Raw genomic sequence first — 17,236 nt, 5'->3', positions numbered from 1 at the left:
ATTGTTAGATTATAGTTAGAATATATTTAGTATATATTATATGATAATTGTATATATCTAATATACTTAGTATTTCAGCTAATCTAGCATTATTGATTCCTTTTTGAAGGAAATTGATTCCGTGACTTTTGCGTGCATTGCTAAATAGAGGATATATATATTTACAAATTACAAGTCTCAACTTAGGCTACAAAATTCGTATGACATCAGATTTTAAAACTACAAAGGTTTAAGCTACAAAGTTCAACATTGGTTGACTACATTGCTTTGTAGCTTGCCTCGTCAAATATTTGTTTTTTTTTATATGTTTAATATTTTAGTCTACAAATAATACTACCAAAAAAAAAGCAATTTATGACTAAGAAAAGTTATGTTTGTTTTTAAAAAAAAATGTTTAAAAAGATGATGATAAAGATAGACCCCTAAAAAAATGAAATACATCATACATATCATGATATCGAGTACTATATATTTCTATTCGTAAAAATTTAAAAAAAAAAAAAGAAAAAAAAAAGTATTGTATAATTTTATCTATTTAGCGTTTTGCATGCCAAGCTATTTCACACATAGTAGTATTTCAATTGGTTGAAATTGATTTGCATTATACGGAGATTTGAAAAATCGTAAAGCTAAAAACAAAGATGCAAACAAGGTAAAAACAGAATTACATGAAAGAAAAAAACAAATTAACACTTCACACTTGAATTCGGAATCAGAATAAAAACGAGTAACATAATTGATTAACAACTAAAACAAGATAAACATTATCTTAAATCAATTAGAATTTTAATAACCAACAATTATCCAAGTTATTAAATCAAAGATGTAAAATCAAACTAAAAATCAAAACCCTAGGTGAGAAAAAATCAAAGTAACAATAATTAACTGCAGTTTACGAAAGCAAGAGAAAAAATTGCTCTAAAAACATATTTTAAAAGCTAATATCATCACCATTCTTCAACAAAATCATCAGATTCGTACAAATTCTAAGATACAAAATAATTTTCGACAAATTTCAAGATAATAATAATACTCATTTTTTTGTTAAAATAACCATTAATTATAAATTTATATTTTTTTTTGAGGAAAATTATAAATTTATAATTTACCTGCTAGTTTGAATGCAAATTGTAGAAGAAAATTTGATGAATTGAAAATTTGCATCCTAAAAAAGATAATTATTACTTAGATTATTATTTTTTTAGAGAAAATAATTATTCTCTATTCGTTATTTTTACCTATCTGTCAAAATTTTTAAATCTTATTCGTCACCTTGATGGCGAGTAAATTTTTTAATTCTAAAATAAATTATTAATCTAATTTTTCATTGGATAAAATAATACCTTTTTCTTATGTAGCGCGCCAGCTGCTCCCGAAAAATGTCTACTTTATTTATATATATATATATATATATATATATATATATATATATATATATATATATTAGATTTTTGTTCATTTTAAGATTTAAAATAAGCAAATAATAATAATAATAAATGACCGAAAAATCACTAAAATAAATTTTTAAATGACTTGTTAGTTAGAGGGCTTGTGCAACAATTACCGAATCCCAGTTATTTATAAGACTGTAAGTGACTTATTTCCTAATTGAACCAAACAAATAAAAATATACTCATAATCTTTTAATGTTTTGTTTTCTCTCATTTGTTGTTTTATTCCATTTTCTCACTCTCTTTTATTATTATTTTTTTTTACAATCTTCATTTTATTTTCAACTAGTTTTTGGATCGAGCAATGCCTCGAGTTATTACATGTATTACGGTAATTGTGATTTGTGAATGATATTAAAGATACTGAGTACATATTAAGATATATGTTACATGATTAAAAAAAATATTAAGACATAATTGAATGGTTAAACTCCTACGATTGTTTTATTTACAAATAAATTCGTACTAATTGACTTTGAGATTAAAACTTCAAACTTTAATAGGAGTACTAGTATAGATGTTCGTACTAAATGAGAAATTAATGTTACAAAATATTCTTTATGGCGGTCGGGAGCGTTGGGGGTTTTGTTTGGACTTTTAGCAGTTCCCTTTAGTTTGGGGATTGGTTGGCTAACACTGTTTCTCGGTTCTATTATCACAAATTTTGGAAGGGTATTAAGTCTTTATTTGCTCTCCTTTAGGCTATTTGGCTTTTCCAAAACCAGTTTAGGTTCAATTAGGCGGTTTGGTTGTCCAGGACAATTGAAGGTTTGGTTGAGGAGTTGTTCAACCGTTGTGTCCAGTCTCCGATTGGAAGAAATACGAATTGGGATCTTGCTCGCCTAGTTCGCTTGTACTTTCAAGTGATCCATGGTTGTGTTTGAGGGGATTGCTTGGCATATGCCCCATGGTTTGTTTGATCGTCGATGGAGCTTGGGATTGCTCTACTTGTAGGGCAAGGGCAGGTTGGGTTATTCGTGATCTTTATTCTTCGGAGGTTTTGGGTGGAGGAAGTAGAGTCGGAGATTCAAGCTTGTTTATGGGAACTTTAGGCGGCGGTTCGCGAAGGGTTTTTGAAGATTCGAATTTATTTTGTTTGTGTGGCCCTTTTTTCTTTGTTTCCAAGTTCAAGTTCAATGGACATTTCGATTTGGCGGCTCATTCTTGAATTGTCTTTTTGGTATGTCAAATTTGTAAGGTTCTTCGGTCCTGGATTTCTCCGGCTCACTGGTTAGCTGGTTGCGCTTGGCGACGACAAATGTTTTTTTTTTGAGTTCTAGTTTAATTTGTTTTTTTTTTGTTGCAATTTGTTTTTTCTAGAGTAGCTCTTTTGTAAAAAAAAAAATTAAAATTAAAATGTTACCTGTAGAAAATAAAAATAAAAAATCCACCAACTAATCTACTACAGTACGTAACAAACTACCTACAGCCAGCTGCCACTATAAAAACCTACTCCTCCCCAATTCAAACTTCATTTTCCCTCTCTTCTTCCACAAACACCTCCAATGGCGGAAAAACAAACTCTCACCATCTTCCTCATTTTCTCTCTCCTCAACTCATCATCAATGGCGGACCTCTCTTTCTCCGACCTCGAATCCGCCATTTTTGCTCTCCACCTCCACGGCTTCAACCTCTTCGGCAACTCCATCGCCGTCTCCGACCTCTCCGTTCAAATCCTCTCTCACAAGCTCAACTCCACCTCCTCCTCCTCCTTCCATGGCGTCGGACGCCGTGGTTTCACCTTCCTCGCACCTCCGAACTCCGTCCTCTTCTCTCTCGACATGTCTACCGACGCCTTCACCTACGTTCACTCTCTGCGCTTCCATGTCGTTCCTCGCCGTCTCTCGTTTTCGGAGCTTCGCAACATTTCTCTCTCCTCTCATCCTCACTTGGAGACTCTCGTGCGAGGTCATCTTCTCCGTGTCGCATCCTCTGGTCGTAGTCGCGTCGCCATTGACGGAGTTCGTGTTTCGTTTCCTGATCTCTACTTGAGGTCTAACATCGCCGTTCATGGCCTCGACGGAATTCTCGTCTCCTCCAATGAAGAATTCTTCCACCGCCTTGATTCCGTCATTACTCCGCCGCCGATTTTCTCTCCTACTCCTGCTCCAATTACTGGAAACAATGGCGTCAAATCCGTCTCTGTTCCTACAATTGACGCTTTCTCGCCGCAGATTGCAGGTTTTCCGGCATTTTCACCTGAGAATGAGCAAGTTCCGACGCCAAATCATGCTTTCTCGGCATTTCCACCGGAGTTTGGCGGAACACCAGCGCCAATTGGCTTTACCTCGCCGCAGATTGAAGGAATTCCGCCGTATTCGCCGGACTTTGGAGGAATTCCGGCGTATTCACCGCAGATTGACGGAGTTTCGGTGCCAATTAACGTATTCTCACCGGAAATTTCACAAGTTAGGTCACCGGTTGGTGCTATTTGGCCGGAATTTGGAGAAATTCCAGAGTCCCATGATGTGGCATTCACTGGAGGAAGCATCAATTCAATATCAGTTCCACCAATTGATGCTTATTCAGAAGATGATCTCGAAACTCCGGCGCCTTCACCGTCAGTGGAGTTCCTCTCTCAGGGTGATTACTCGATGCCGCCAGGGTTCGCAAAGTGGTTGCATACAGAGTTTCTCTCACCTAACAATTGGTCGCCAAATTGGAGTGCTCCGCCACTGCCGCCATTGACGGTTGAAGAATCACCGGAGAAACAGGAGGATGTGAACTTGGGAGAGTGAGGTATAATCATCAGTCTTCAACTCTTCATCCTCTTTCTAATTTTGCGGGTTTCAAGCAATAAATTGTTTGATTGAAATTTTGCTAGGAATTAATTGAATAGTACTGATTATACAAAGTGCTGTAAATTTAGCCTATTACATGTTATCTCAAGTAAATAATTTCAGGGTAATAGCTACAATTACTCCGATATAATGATGAGTATGAGAGATTACTGAGTGCTGAGATTCTTGATTTTTCGATTTGTGAATCAGTTTTGAGTGTGTTGATTGAAACAGAAGGGTTAATAGTTGGTTTTGTATCTAATTTTGTTTCATTTTCATCTAGAGTAATCAATGAAATGACATGATATTACGAGTAAGTCTATACTCCCATTGTCTATTACTCCGTGATAATTATACAGGCAATGTGAACAACCTTCAACCCTGACAAAGCAAGTTTAAAGTTCATTTTGAGATGGAAGTAGTAAGCAACCAATTTCTACTCTGAATGAGTGAGTTGGTTCCTGGTTGACACTAGAAGAACAATCGCGTATTCAGCTGCGCCGAGCAAATTATAAACGAGTAAAACGACGTGTGGGAAGTGATAATACACATCAAAAAAAAAAAAAAATAGTAGCAATTGGGCATCTAAGTTTTCTATTTAAATTAATATACAGATTATAATTGCCTAACAGTTAGTACAAGAACACTGTCTATTGAGAACTTCGTGAAACCAGTCTCCCTCTGAACACTGTCTATCAACCTCAAACTTCAGTACCTACATACTTTAACCATAACTGGTCCGAGTAAGGAGCAGGAGCATCAATAAAGCAATTTTCTACCTGATACTCCTTAAAACCATCTTGAGAAAGGAGGCATCTGTTTTGGGACAATGGCCACTCCAAATTTTCTTCTTACAAAACAGAACCTGATACCAAACTCCATATATGTGCACTCTTCATGCCCTACACATGCAAGGGGTTAAAGGATTTTCCCATAGATCATAATTAGGGAAGGTTTCCTCCGGCAATCCCGTCCTTGTTTGGTGGGTAACCACAACATCCTCAACAAAGGTGGCCCAGCCCATGTATGGATCCCCGAAAGATTTGGACATAAGGCCTTTATCTGGTTTAATGGACTTTAACTTATGGCCCATGTATCGCCTATTGCCAATGATAAGCTTAGCAAAGTTGCCTCCATGGGTCATCACAAATACATCAGACTTCAAGCAAACCAAGAAGTCAAGCGCTGCCAGGCTTGTAACATGCTTTCTGAAGCCATCCAACTCTTCCTTACTTGCCAATTCCTCCTTCGTTACCTGTAATTGAAATTTGAAACAATATAATCTATGATTAGTCTAACAATAATCATGGTGATATAACCTTCTTTTTTTTTTTGACAAATTAGTTGCAAATTCCCTACTCCGCAATATGTTAGATCAACTTTGTTTCAGGAATCATACCCTATATAGATGCCATATGATTTTCAGTGATTAACTTTGTTACGAGTGTCAAGTGCAAATACATATTAAAAAGAGTTTTTGGTTGGAATGCTTCATTTAAATGACAAAAATGATTTCAAATACTCCACAAACTTCTGAGGCTGACTTTGGAAGGAGTATTAAGTTCTGACAAAGGCACATTTGATAATACGACGGATTGGTGAATAATAATGTTAAGCTTCCCCTATTCCCTATCCCACCATGCCTAAAAAAGAAGGAAAGAAGACAACAGGGACACAGTTACTCAGGTACAGTGGTATCTTCAGGGAGGAACAGCACATTTTTTATTTTTGACAGAAAGGTTTTTAACAACAATAAAACTTATTTGATCAGCTCCACTTTTGTCATTGCTTTTAACTTATGCACAAAAATGAAAACCTTTTCTAGCTAGGGGATGGGTGCAAAAAAGAGGTAAGAAGATCTCACCAGATTAGGAAACATGTTCCTGAGTGGTGCCATCCGATTCTGCCCCCCATAAACTTGCCCGGACGCAACATAAATTTGGGTCTCTTTTGGGTATCCCATAGCACGGAGAATTACAGCCACTTCACCGGGTTCAAGTGGACATCGACCTTCTTTTCGTTTCTGCAGAGCTAATTGCCATAAATGGGAACCATTCTGCAACAAACACTCTCATGAGAAACTAAGATGAACACATTAAGCATATGTTTGAATATATCTATCGACACTTAAAGCTTAACGCAGCAATAAAATCTGGAGAAATAACAAATCGTCAAATAAAAAGGAAAAGTTTAATTTGAAAGCACCTTATAGCGTCTTGGCCATTCCTTCTTCCTGTACTCTGCCATTTTGACTTTCTCCTCTCTGGTCCCAACAAAATCACAGAAAGATAGACCCACCATTCCCTTCTCAAATCTAAGATGAAGTGCCCTGATCAGAAGAAACACCAATATTAGAGTAGAGCAAATAGCGAATGAAATGTTTCATTGGCAACTCTCTCTCCACGAGTTAAGATTCATACATGTATGGATTTGAATTAGCTGTACGATTTCTCATTCTTGATGCCAGGGAATCAGCCATCTGCTCAATCTCAGGAAGAAATTTCAGAGCGTGATAGTTCACCCTACACCTCAGCCTGTTGATTTCTTGAGGAACATTATCGTACCTGAAAGAGGAAGGTGTATACCTTGAATAAGTAATGTAACCTGCAATTCTAAGGAGGATGCAAAACAACATCAGCTACAACTTACCCGAGTCTATCAACAAAAGGCTTTAAGGCCATTATTTTCTTCTCTTTGATTCGAGGCAGAACATTATCAATATAAAATTGGGCTGAAGCATACTTTGGGATGTTCTTCACCGTCCGCCTATGATAAAACCCCAGAGAAGCAGAAAAATTAATTTCTACCATGTAATATAAAAAAATATATAAAAAATAAACAAAAACAAGCATCCTAATGTTTATGGTAGCCAAATTATGACATGAGAAACAACAGGAAGTTTCATTTAAACAATTCAGAACTAGAAGGATAAAGGGAAAGCTTCTAATGAAAACAAGGAGTATATCGTGTTCCTACATTAAATCAGTGGTATTCTATTTCCTCCACTCTAAAATAATGTCCTGTTTATGATTCATGTAATGTCTCTTAATCTATGTTATAGGCCATTTAGTATATCAAAAAGTTGCAACACTACAAATCAGTTTAATATACAAATGTAATGAGCCTCATTAATGTGTGAGCTTAACTTTATAATACCTATTTTGATTGGACATACAGTAATTTGTATGGCCTAAATCAGTGTCTAAATTTAAAGGAACAACATGACACCAATTATTGGGAACTATCCAAACATTCAGCATGCTCCACATTTCCAACAGCTTCTCAACTTATCAGGTGTAAGGCTATGTATAAGTTGCCCTCACTAGAATCTCCATATGGATCATTATTGCAATGATAACTATACCCAAGAAATCCCACAAAAATTTAGAAGCTACAATATCAACACGTATCATAACCTTAAAAACAAATACCTTAGCCTACTTCAATGCTAGATTTTATCAGTCTTTTCCAATACTCAACCAAGGGAAAAAGAAAAGTAATACGAGTATTCAGAATCACTCTAATCCCCTCAAAGAAAATTCTTATTCACCCCTTTTGAGTTTTTCCCCCTTACATAACCGTTGCTTCAATAACTCATAATCAAGATTTTGTTCTTTTACTAACACTTCATGTGAATTAATTGATATTCAAAAGGTCCCCAGTCAATATATTTATTCCATGAAAGTGTAAGCTAAAATTTAAAGGCTCCCTCAATAAGGCATTAATGACTTTAAGTTCTTGTTGTAAGTTTTTATAAACTGTCACAAATTCAGAAGATATGCCAGACCACGTTGGTCTTAAGCAGGTGGAAAGCCCAAAACTGAAACATGACCTTTGTCCACAACAATAAGCAGATAATAAAAAACCATACATCTAAAATTTCAAATCATAAATTCTGCTGAATATGAAAGCTGAAAATCATTTCTATATTCCAATACTTAACCCCCACCCCCCCCCCCCAACAACCACACACACACACACACACACACACACACACACACCAAAAAAAAAAAGAAAAGAAAAAAAAAAAAAAAAAAAACCTTGCTTCATGCTTGGTTTTCTTAAAACAAGTGACAGGAAAGCAAGCATATGTAAATGCATACACGCTGTTGTTCAAATTCTGTGATGTCCCCTCATAGCCCTAACTTCTAAATTTGTTAAACTCCAAAGAATAATGCAAAATCACAGACAAAGACAATTATGTTGAAATCTATTGTCATATGACCAAAATCCAAAAGGCTGGAATAAATCAGTCTAACACGTAATCAGGAACCTGCACCTGGCCAGGAAAGACTAGAAACTGTTTCTCACCAACAATCATGCTGTGCTTATTATTAAATGTTGATAACCAAACCCTACACCACATGACAATAGCTCCCTGAAAGCCCTGATTTAAAGCATCTGAGGTAGAGGCTAAAGAATAGCACTTTCAGAGGACATAGAATTGTTCATTTTCAGAGGACATAGGGAAAAACACTTCCTGAAAATCAAGCTACACATTCTTGCTTAAGTTCTGGACAAGCTACTGATGTAAAGGCTCAGTTTTTGGACAAGTAAAAAGGAAAATCAACTTAAAGTAAGTTACACGAGAAGAGGGGGGAACAAACCTGATGCTTGTAAATAACTCTGATTTGTCTGTAAACCACTCTGGAATGTCACGAACAATTGGCACATCATCCTTTAAATAGTCAATGAAATGATCAACATCAAAAATGTCTTCAAATTTCCTGCAGAATACAAATTGGAAATTTTATAACCTTGTGAAAGCAAATTATCAATTAGAGAATAAAAAAAAAAAAAAAGGGAAAAGAAAAAACCCAAAAGGATAGCACCAAGCAACTCTCAAAAAGTCTTTGGACTGTACAGAACAAGCTACACAGAGGCTGAAAATATACAGGGGAGCACTCCACCATCTCTTACTTAGCTTAACAGCGATTCAATTTGACACCAATTTGGAGATACTAAATAACAAAGGTTTTTTAACAGCAGTTACAGCAGAAAGGAGAACAATTAGGATATAATGACACAATCAGCCTTTTTAAAGCAGAAGCTCAATCTAAAAAGCCTCAAAAAGCAAAGATATGAATAAGGTGTCTCACGTTTGGTCTTTCCAGATCTGGTCCTGCTTCAACACTGGCAGTATAAGGGTAGCATTCAATATTTTGGCCACGCCCACTGCATTGCATATCTACACAGTAGCCAATACATTTCAAATAAGTTCTATTTAGCAACAGACTACAACAGTTCAGATATTCTGAGATACATTACATAATACAATAATAGTAGACAACAAATGCGTGAAGGTAGATGAAAAATGCAGAGACCAAAGTAAAGGAATAATCTACCAGCTATGAAAAATGTATCCCATGCAAGATTGACAGATTGTCATATGGAACTAGTTATTCAAGATCTAATAATGGCATACAGGGGTAATAAACAAGTAATCCTATTTCTAGTTTACCCTATTCCTTATTGCATGATTCATTTCTCCGTTGAACAACTAAACTACACAATCCAAGAGAGTTCAGATGGCACGGAACAGACTTTATCACACAAAAGATGAAAAAGACACATTAAAACAATATGTGAGAGATGAACAAGGACCATACGGCAATCCTTTGCTGATTAAGACCACCTTCCGCGTGTATAAATATATATCCATTTGTTTCATTCTCTGCAGGAGGATCTGTGAGCATCAACATAAATATTAGGTTGGAAAGGAATTGAACTTTGAGAATTAATCTATTGCAAGATGAATTGTACAGTCATTTTTAACAAAGCAGATTAATCCCACATCAGATTTGGCATATAAACTGTTCTCATATAGGCGTAGTTCTAACATAGCCACCAAAAATATGAAGTCACATGGGGATTCCTTAGAATAGTCACTAGTATAAAAATCATACCGGCAAACATAAACTTCAAAAGCAAAAGCAAAAGCAAATGCAAATGCAAATACTTGTACATGATTTGACATATTTAACATAGTGAAAGGACTTCAAAATTTCAATATCATATCAAAATTTACAAGCTCAACAAGCAGAAAGTCTCAACAATTTTCTAGTGTATAACCTGATATGCCACTACTACGACGCTCTGCACAGGGTTTCCAAGACGTAGTGGCTGACAACGGATTCTCCCAGAGTGAAGGCGCCTCTTTGACCTGTATCTCAAACAGAAATCACATCTAAAAATCAGCCAGACGTAACAGAAAAGAGAAAAGAAAAGCAAAGTGAAGAAAGCTACATCATATCGAGAATCTACACAAAGCTTACCCGAGGACACTGAAGAATAAGGCCCTCCTTCTGGCATAAATAGGGTGCATTCTGATAATAAATATTGAAACATAAAAAGTCAGTCTTCCAAATGAAAATTTTATAACCAAGCATCAAAGAATAACCACCCTTAATCATACTATATCTTATAGCACCTGTTAATAGAATTCCAACAAATTGAAATTCAAACAGGAAAAGTCACCAAATTCAATGTTACAGGGTTTGTAAGCATAATTTTCCTACAATCCCATCAACCAAAATCAAATGTTCAACAAAATTAACCACCCAAATCAAGCTACACCATGAACAAAGTTACAAATCTTGTCATTCAGATAGTCAAGATTACTAATTTATCGAATTGTTAAAACTGGGGAAAAAGTAATTGCCATCAGAAATCTCATACAACCCAGAAAATTCAAATCCAAATCTGAAATACCCACACACCATACCAAATTGGGAAAGGAAAAAAAAAATAGATATTACGCATCAATTTCTTATAAACCCAGAACATTAAATCGAAAAAAATTGACAGTGAATCTCAGAAATTGATCAAAAATAAACATACCAAACGACGAATGAGGGAAGAAACGGAGACAAATCCAGCAACAACGAGAAAGATGATCAAGAAAAGGGAGAGCTTTGATGGGGAACCCCTAGAATCTTCGGAGAAGAAGTGGGACCAGAAGAAGGGAGGTCGGTGGTCACGTGAGTTACGCACGTGAACGCCGTCAGAAGTGTCATCGGAATCGGAGAGAAGGGGGGAAACGTCGTCGTCTCGCTGCTGTTGCTGTTGTTGTTGAGGGTTTTTACGAGGGGAGGAAGAAGATCTGCTTCCGATAGAACTGGAATGGCGGAGCTCTCGTAGCTCAGCGGCCATGGCGAAGAGTGCTAGTGTTTGGAGTGTGAAGCCACCGTCAATTTCTCTCTTACACAAGGCATCGACCACTACTTCTAGATTGACTATGGCCTATGGGTAGTTGTTGAGAAGTTGCAAGGGTGCTATGGTCATTGAACTATTTATTTTTATTGATTTTATACTTTTATCTAGAAAAAATTAAACTCGTTGTTCCAACAAAAAAAAGTTACACTCATTAGAATGTGAGTTAACATGATATCTGAACTATCGGTTAGTTCAAATAATATAAAGTCGAATAGATAATGCTTAATGTCAGTACTCAATAGAAGTGATTACCAGATTGTTTAGCTCAATTCAATTAAGATTTTTCAAGTTTGGGTTTGGGTTTGGGTTTGGGTCAAATGGGTAAGTAATTGTTTGATTAGATTGGGATATGAATCAACCTAAGTCATGGTTGTATTTGGTCAATTTCGGGTTAGTTTTTTTATTGTCTTGTTTGGGGAATAGGTAATGAAATTTTAGTCGAAATTATAATGTAAAGGGATGATTACTGACCTAATGCAAAATTATTCTTATCATGCATATGTAACTGGAAGCTAATACTAGTTAAAGCTGATGAAAAATTAGAGGATGTTTATATTTTGTGATGGCATGGGGATGAACAGGGTTGGATGGTTAATTCAAAGTTAATATTAACTAGATTGGGATAACTACCAAGTTATCACTAAGCTAAAAGCATGGATGCAATGTATCCGTGTGTATATTTTGACACTAACATGAATTATATGCTCATCGCCAATAAGTATAAAACATACATGTAATGAAAACTGGAAAGAGATGTATGTCAATGTTCAGAATCTTCTTATATCTTACTAAGAAATGAGAAGGAATGGAGAAATTGTTGAGAATTATTAAAACAAATTGAAAAAAGTAGAGACGAAAAGTGTTCACTTTTGTTGAAAAACAATGTCGATAATGTAAGGAATTGGAATAGAAAAAGTGTTCACCTCGGCGTGAAAAACATGCTTAATGAAACAATGATGAGTTGCTGAAGCCATCTTTAACAAATGGGGATAAGCGAGGATGGTGATAGTATAGGTTAAAAAAGGCTATTTTTGGGTTTTTAATGAGTAATAACGGGCCAATACAAAACTGCTGAGATAGGATGTTGTTGCTTTAAACTTCAAAACATTTGCTTAGAATTAACTTTCTTAAGGAGGACTTAAATAAATACACCGTAGCATATAGTTAAGGTAATGTGATTTTATGAAATTCTACGCGAAAAAATCATATTCTTTAGACGACTACAAATCGCTTAATTAATAGTCCGATTTTTCCCATAAATAAATATTTCATATAACCATCTCATAAATGGATCTAAGAATGTCATTATAAACATAACCATCTCATTTCCGAGAAAAAGCGATGTTTACGACACTATCGTGCACACTAATTTTTATTTTTTATTTTTAAATAACACACTACTCGTGTTTAATTTAAGGGTAAAAAAGAGTCCAAAAGACCATCTCCATTGGGCTGGGCTCTTGTTCATCCATCACTTCAAAATTTCTAGCCAAACCAACTCATTTACATTCTAACTTCACCATCACCGGCGACGAAAACCCCTAATCAAAACCCCAGAAAATGAACTCAGCAATGAGTCACCTGACGAGTCTGCTGAAGCGCCCGAGTTCAGCAATCAACTCAGCGAGCTCATCCCTCCAACAATGGCGGGGGATCCGAGTTAGGGTTCAAAACGGTAACCTGGAGCAAGCCCTTTCTTTCATGCAGAGAAAAATGACTTCAAGTGGGATCGAAAGGATGATTAAGAAAGAACAAACTCATCACATCAAGAATTCTGAGAAGCGCGTTTTAGCCCGCAAAGCTCTTCATCGTCGACTCCAATCCCAGGACCTTGCTCGTAAGCTCAAATCCATCCTCATCAAGAAAGTCAGGTCTGAACAATTTCAATTTTTTCAATTGTTTGGATATGAATTTGTGAGTTTTTAAATTGATTTTAATTGTGTATGTATGAGAGTCGAGTAGGGAATTATGATGTAGACGAGATTTGATCCAAAGTATGGGATATGACCGAAATGTTATTTGTTTTGGGAAATGTTGCTGTTTTGGTGTATAGGGAGATACCCCGGATAATGATGTAGATGGGATTTGATTTGAGTTATCGAAAATGGCTGAAATGCTACGAGTATGTGTTGTGGGGAACTATTGTAGGTCGAGTTTACACTTGTTATAATTTAGGGTGAATTTCATAGTTTTAGAATTGAAATAGGATGGTATAGGTATATGTGATTGTTTAGGATGTTGATACACTTGTGAAGTGGATATTGGGAGGATTAAGGTGACTGCCTGTCTGATCGAACACTATTTAGTGCTAGCACAGTTTGCTTCTGAATTGTCGGAAATTACTTGTTAATAGTGAATTGCTTAGTCGATTGGGTATTTGGATTGGTGTTTGAAGCATATGTTGTTAGGTTTGAGAATGTGAGCTTATTGATGGTACTATTGCTTTTTGGGTAAGTGATGGAAGAATTGAGGTGATAAGCTCCTTTAAAATATTGACCAAAGTGGTGCAAGGGTGTTGTAACAAATTGGATTATATTCTCTGAAGAAGGCCCTTTATGAGCAAGCAAGTAATCAATATTTATTTGATATGCAATTGCTTACCAAGCGTAGACATGGTGTCAATGCTGTCAACATTTTTGTAATGTATCATTACTCTGTTTCTTTCAACATATCTCTACGGGTGAAAGATATGTTGGCTTTCTCAATAAAAAAAACTAGAACCGGAAGACTCATTGTGTTCATTTCACTTCATATTATTGTTGTACTACCAACATTGTGTATGTGCTTGAAATTCTGTTTGGTGATGGGGAATTTTATTAAAAAAATTAGTTTAGTAAATAGTGAAAGAACCACTTTTCTAGATAATTAGGTGGTCATTATGGTTGAATCAAGGATATTCGTATGAAAAATACCAATATAGCTACAGCCTGAAATTTTGAAAATCAATTTCTGACCACAAAGTGGTCATTAACACCTGAGTACCTCACTATGTATATATAGCCATTTAGGTAGACTTGTAGATCGTCTCACTTTTTCTTGCAGAAATGCTGCTAATATAAGTTATATAACCTTAGAGTCACCATTTAGAGAGATGCATATTTGCTCTGCGCGTTTGCAATGCTCTGCAAAGTAAGATGTTTTCTGGGAACTTCTGCTGCCATCCAATGATATTATTATTGATGTCTGTCTGAAAACTAGCACAGAGTTCCAACAGGAATTGTGACTTTCTGAAAATTGCATGTTGGACTGAATTGCATCCTGCAATGCCAAATAGATAGTTGATAGCCTATGACCTACACCGCAACCACATCATCATTCAGGAAGATGATGCCCTTAGCTGGATGTGTCTAGCACATGGGATGTTATGGTGCCCTCTTGAATGCTCGGTAGCATCAGAGGATAACTTTCTGAATGAATGACTTGATATATGAAGGCAATATGTGGGCTTTCACTGGTCACGATTAATCTTGTTGAGGTGGGGTTATCAGTTATGCTTAATTTGGTTAATTGCTTTACAAGTGAACGTAAGAGGCAATCTGAGCGCTATAATTTAAGATGTCAAGAAATTTGGATCACAACCAACTGTGCATTATGATCTAGCTTTAGGGTTTTTGGGAAGGGCACAAGGTGCATGTGCGTGCATGAATATGGGCTAGATCATTTTCCATGCTTAATCTTAGTGATTGATACATGGGAAGTCTTATTTATTTTTTAATTTTATTTTTTTGTTGGATTATTTTGACAGGGGTCTATGAGTATTCTGGAAGGAGAAGCTGGAAGCTGCATTCAGGCCTTGTACGTTGCTGTTGGTTTAAACTCATGTAATTGACTTTCTTCAATTAGTGAACAAGTTGTCAAACTAGTTATAGTCTTTGCAAATCACCAATTCAGTTTTTCTTGACTTTCACTGTTTGTTTATCAACCGACACAATATATTCTTTTGCAAATTTTTGCATCGCTATTGATCCTAGCCAAGTATAGCGCGATAATTCAAATATTCATGTATTGTCTCCATGTAACAAACAAAAGTTGGAGTTAATAAATATCTTGCACGTATTTGTAAGGTTCTCATTTCGTGTTGTCGATAGCTTCTAGGGCAGAAGTAAATACAATAATCTCGTTCTGGTCAATCGAGTGTACAGTTGATTTTGTTCCAATAATTTGGGAATTGTAACTATTAGTGATGAATTCCCCATTCCTAATAACTGAATCTTTGTTATAAACCAATTTATCAACTCCTAATTGATTTACAATACGAGTATGCTCCTCACCTCTACTCTCATCAATGCTAATATTTTCGAATTATGAGATTCCATAATTTTCATTGTTGGGTTAGGGCACAATTAAATTGAATACTAAGGTAAAATACAAGCAAGAAAGAGTGGTGACATAAGTTCAACGTTAATGGCTCATGTGTGCCAATGTTGAGAGGAATGTAAAATTATCCAGATTAGATTGACTCACTAGAAGCTTTAGCCTGATAGGCGCCTTTCTTTTTACCGTCCAAAAAAAAAAGGGTTCAGCCTTTAAAAAATGAAGGTGCAAAGGATTTCTTGGTTTGGTACATGCATGAGCCATATGCTTTATATGGTTATTTTTCTCTCATTCAATACTTCGTATTATATTTTGGGCAAATAGTTTGAAGAGGAGAACTTGTTACTATAATTACGAATCTTCTAATTAACTTCTACATGTTCTAGGTTTTTTTTATTATTATTATTATTTTTTTTATAGGAGTTCCAGAGTTTTTCTTTATTTGTATTATTATTATTATTATTATTATTATTATTATTATTATTATTATTATTATTATCTCAAAAACAAAAGTCATACAACCTACAATAAATTAGTGGGAAGCCGAGATACAATCTGGGCCCCCACTCCTCTAGCTATTGCAAATCCTACCCTAGTGAAGATATGAGCTGCAGCACGAGCCCCAATGTCTTGCGTCGTCGAGAACCTCTGAATCCGCTTCAGTAACGCAACAACCTCTTTCTCTAATTCCCCAAGCGAAGAAAAGGAGAAGGGAATGAAACCATATCCAATCGCCTGACATCAAGCTTCATACTTAACCCGCTTCCAATGAGCTGCATCAGCCACAACCCGCCCAGGAATGAAGTCAGATAGCCCTGACTGTGTCAAAGGAGAAGACCCTGTCAAATCAACACAGACATCGCGACCACGATCCTATGAATAAAGTAACACATCCGCGGGTTTGAGGGCCTCGTCGTTCCCTCCGGCCAACCCAATGTCAACCTCTTTTCTCGCTGAAATCCCAGAACAATAGCAAACATCAACAAGGGTATCCCGAACAACATTATGCCGATATTTAATACCCACAATACCAGCACAAGACACCGTGTGATCACCGAAAATATCTCCAGCAAAAACCCTCGAACAAGCAGAGCACAACGTCGAGATAGAGAACAATGGAACACCTAACCGATAGGACAACACACAACGATAAGTCTTGGCGTTCATCGTCTGACCCAACCCTGAAATAGGAACCGCTCGAAGCCAAGCAGAGGTGTGATCACCCTGCTGTGATTTCCATAATGCTGATTGTCGAGGAGTTAAAGAATAAGCAGATTCTGCAGAAGCGGTAACCTTTGTGAAATATATATCTGCCAATTTCTTCATGAGTTTAGGGGCAGCGACCTCACTAGGATTACTCAAAATGTCAGACTCCACTGTTCCATTAAACAGACTCAACGCATCCTCAAAGGCTCGTCCACGACCAACAATGCCAGCATGCCGAAGAAGTTGTGTCTGCAACCCAGCAGACTATAA

The 17,236-nt window shown here is 36.2% G+C and overlaps 3 protein-coding genes across 3 annotated transcripts; 2 read left to right on the top strand and 1 right to left on the bottom strand.

Annotated features, from left to right (window-relative positions):
• Positions 1 to 2,039: 2,039 nt before the first annotated feature.
• On the top strand, positions 2,040 to 4,189 carry LOC110712499. Its single transcript, XM_021890962.1, has one exon. It carries the CDS (start codon positions 2,957 to 2,959, stop codon positions 4,187 to 4,189), a length of 1,233 nt encoding a protein of 410 aa, XP_021746654.1. The 5' UTR covers positions 2,040 to 2,956.
• Positions 4,190 to 4,598: 409 nt separating this feature from the next.
• Positions 4,599 to 11,475, bottom strand: LOC110712622 (uncharacterized protein At1g04910-like). Its single transcript, XM_021891096.1, has 11 exons — positions 11,072 to 11,475; positions 10,507 to 10,557; positions 10,304 to 10,394; positions 9,841 to 9,917; positions 9,331 to 9,419; positions 8,839 to 8,958; positions 6,881 to 6,997; positions 6,652 to 6,795; positions 6,437 to 6,560; positions 6,096 to 6,287; positions 4,599 to 5,486 (listed from the first exon to the last, which is right to left on the bottom strand). The coding sequence occupies exons 1-11, from the start codon at positions 11,381 to 11,383 to the stop codon at positions 5,127 to 5,129; spliced, it is 1,677 nt and encodes a 558-aa protein (XP_021746788.1). The 5' UTR covers positions 11,384 to 11,475; the 3' UTR covers positions 4,599 to 5,126.
• Positions 11,476 to 12,862: 1,387 nt separating this feature from the next.
• On the top strand, positions 12,863 to 15,517 carry LOC110712450. The gene is made up of 2 exons (XM_021890916.1): positions 12,863 to 13,317; positions 15,192 to 15,517. The coding sequence occupies exons 1-2, from the start codon at positions 13,007 to 13,009 to the stop codon at positions 15,199 to 15,201; spliced, it is 321 nt and encodes a 106-aa protein (XP_021746608.1). The 5' UTR covers positions 12,863 to 13,006; the 3' UTR covers positions 15,202 to 15,517.
• The last annotated feature ends 1,719 nt before the right edge of the window (positions 15,518 to 17,236 follow it).

The sequence above is a fragment of the Chenopodium quinoa genome, unplaced genomic scaffold (genome assembly GCF_001683475.1).
Source record: "Chenopodium quinoa cultivar QQ74 unplaced genomic scaffold, ASM168347v1, whole genome shotgun sequence".
Classification (NCBI taxonomy): Eukaryota; Viridiplantae; Streptophyta; class Magnoliopsida; order Caryophyllales; family Amaranthaceae; genus Chenopodium; species Chenopodium quinoa.
The sequence above is the reverse complement of the archived record's forward strand: the minus strand, read 5'-3'. Positions and strand labels throughout refer to the sequence as shown.

Bases quoted from the DNA above. Each gene is read 5' to 3' on its own strand.
- LOC110712499 (XM_021890962.1), top strand. From the start codon at position 2,957: ATGGCGGAAAAACAAACTCTCACCATCTTCCTCATTTTCTCTCTCCTC.
- LOC110712622 (XM_021891096.1), bottom strand. From the start codon at position 11,383: ATGGCCGCTGAGCTACGAGAGCTCCGCCATTCCAGTTCTATCGGAAGC. The intron at 9,420-9,840 runs GTATGGTCCTTG...GCTACTGTGTAG, and splicing joins TTAATCAGCAAAGGATTGCC to ATATGCAATGCAGTGGGCGT. The intron at 6,288-6,436 runs GTGCTTTCAAAT...TGTTTGTTGCAG, and splicing joins AATGGCCAAGACGCTATAAG to AATGGTTCCCATTTATGGCA.
- LOC110712450 (XM_021890916.1), top strand. From the start codon at position 13,007: ATGAACTCAGCAATGAGTCACCTGACGAGTCTGCTGAAGCGCCCGAGT.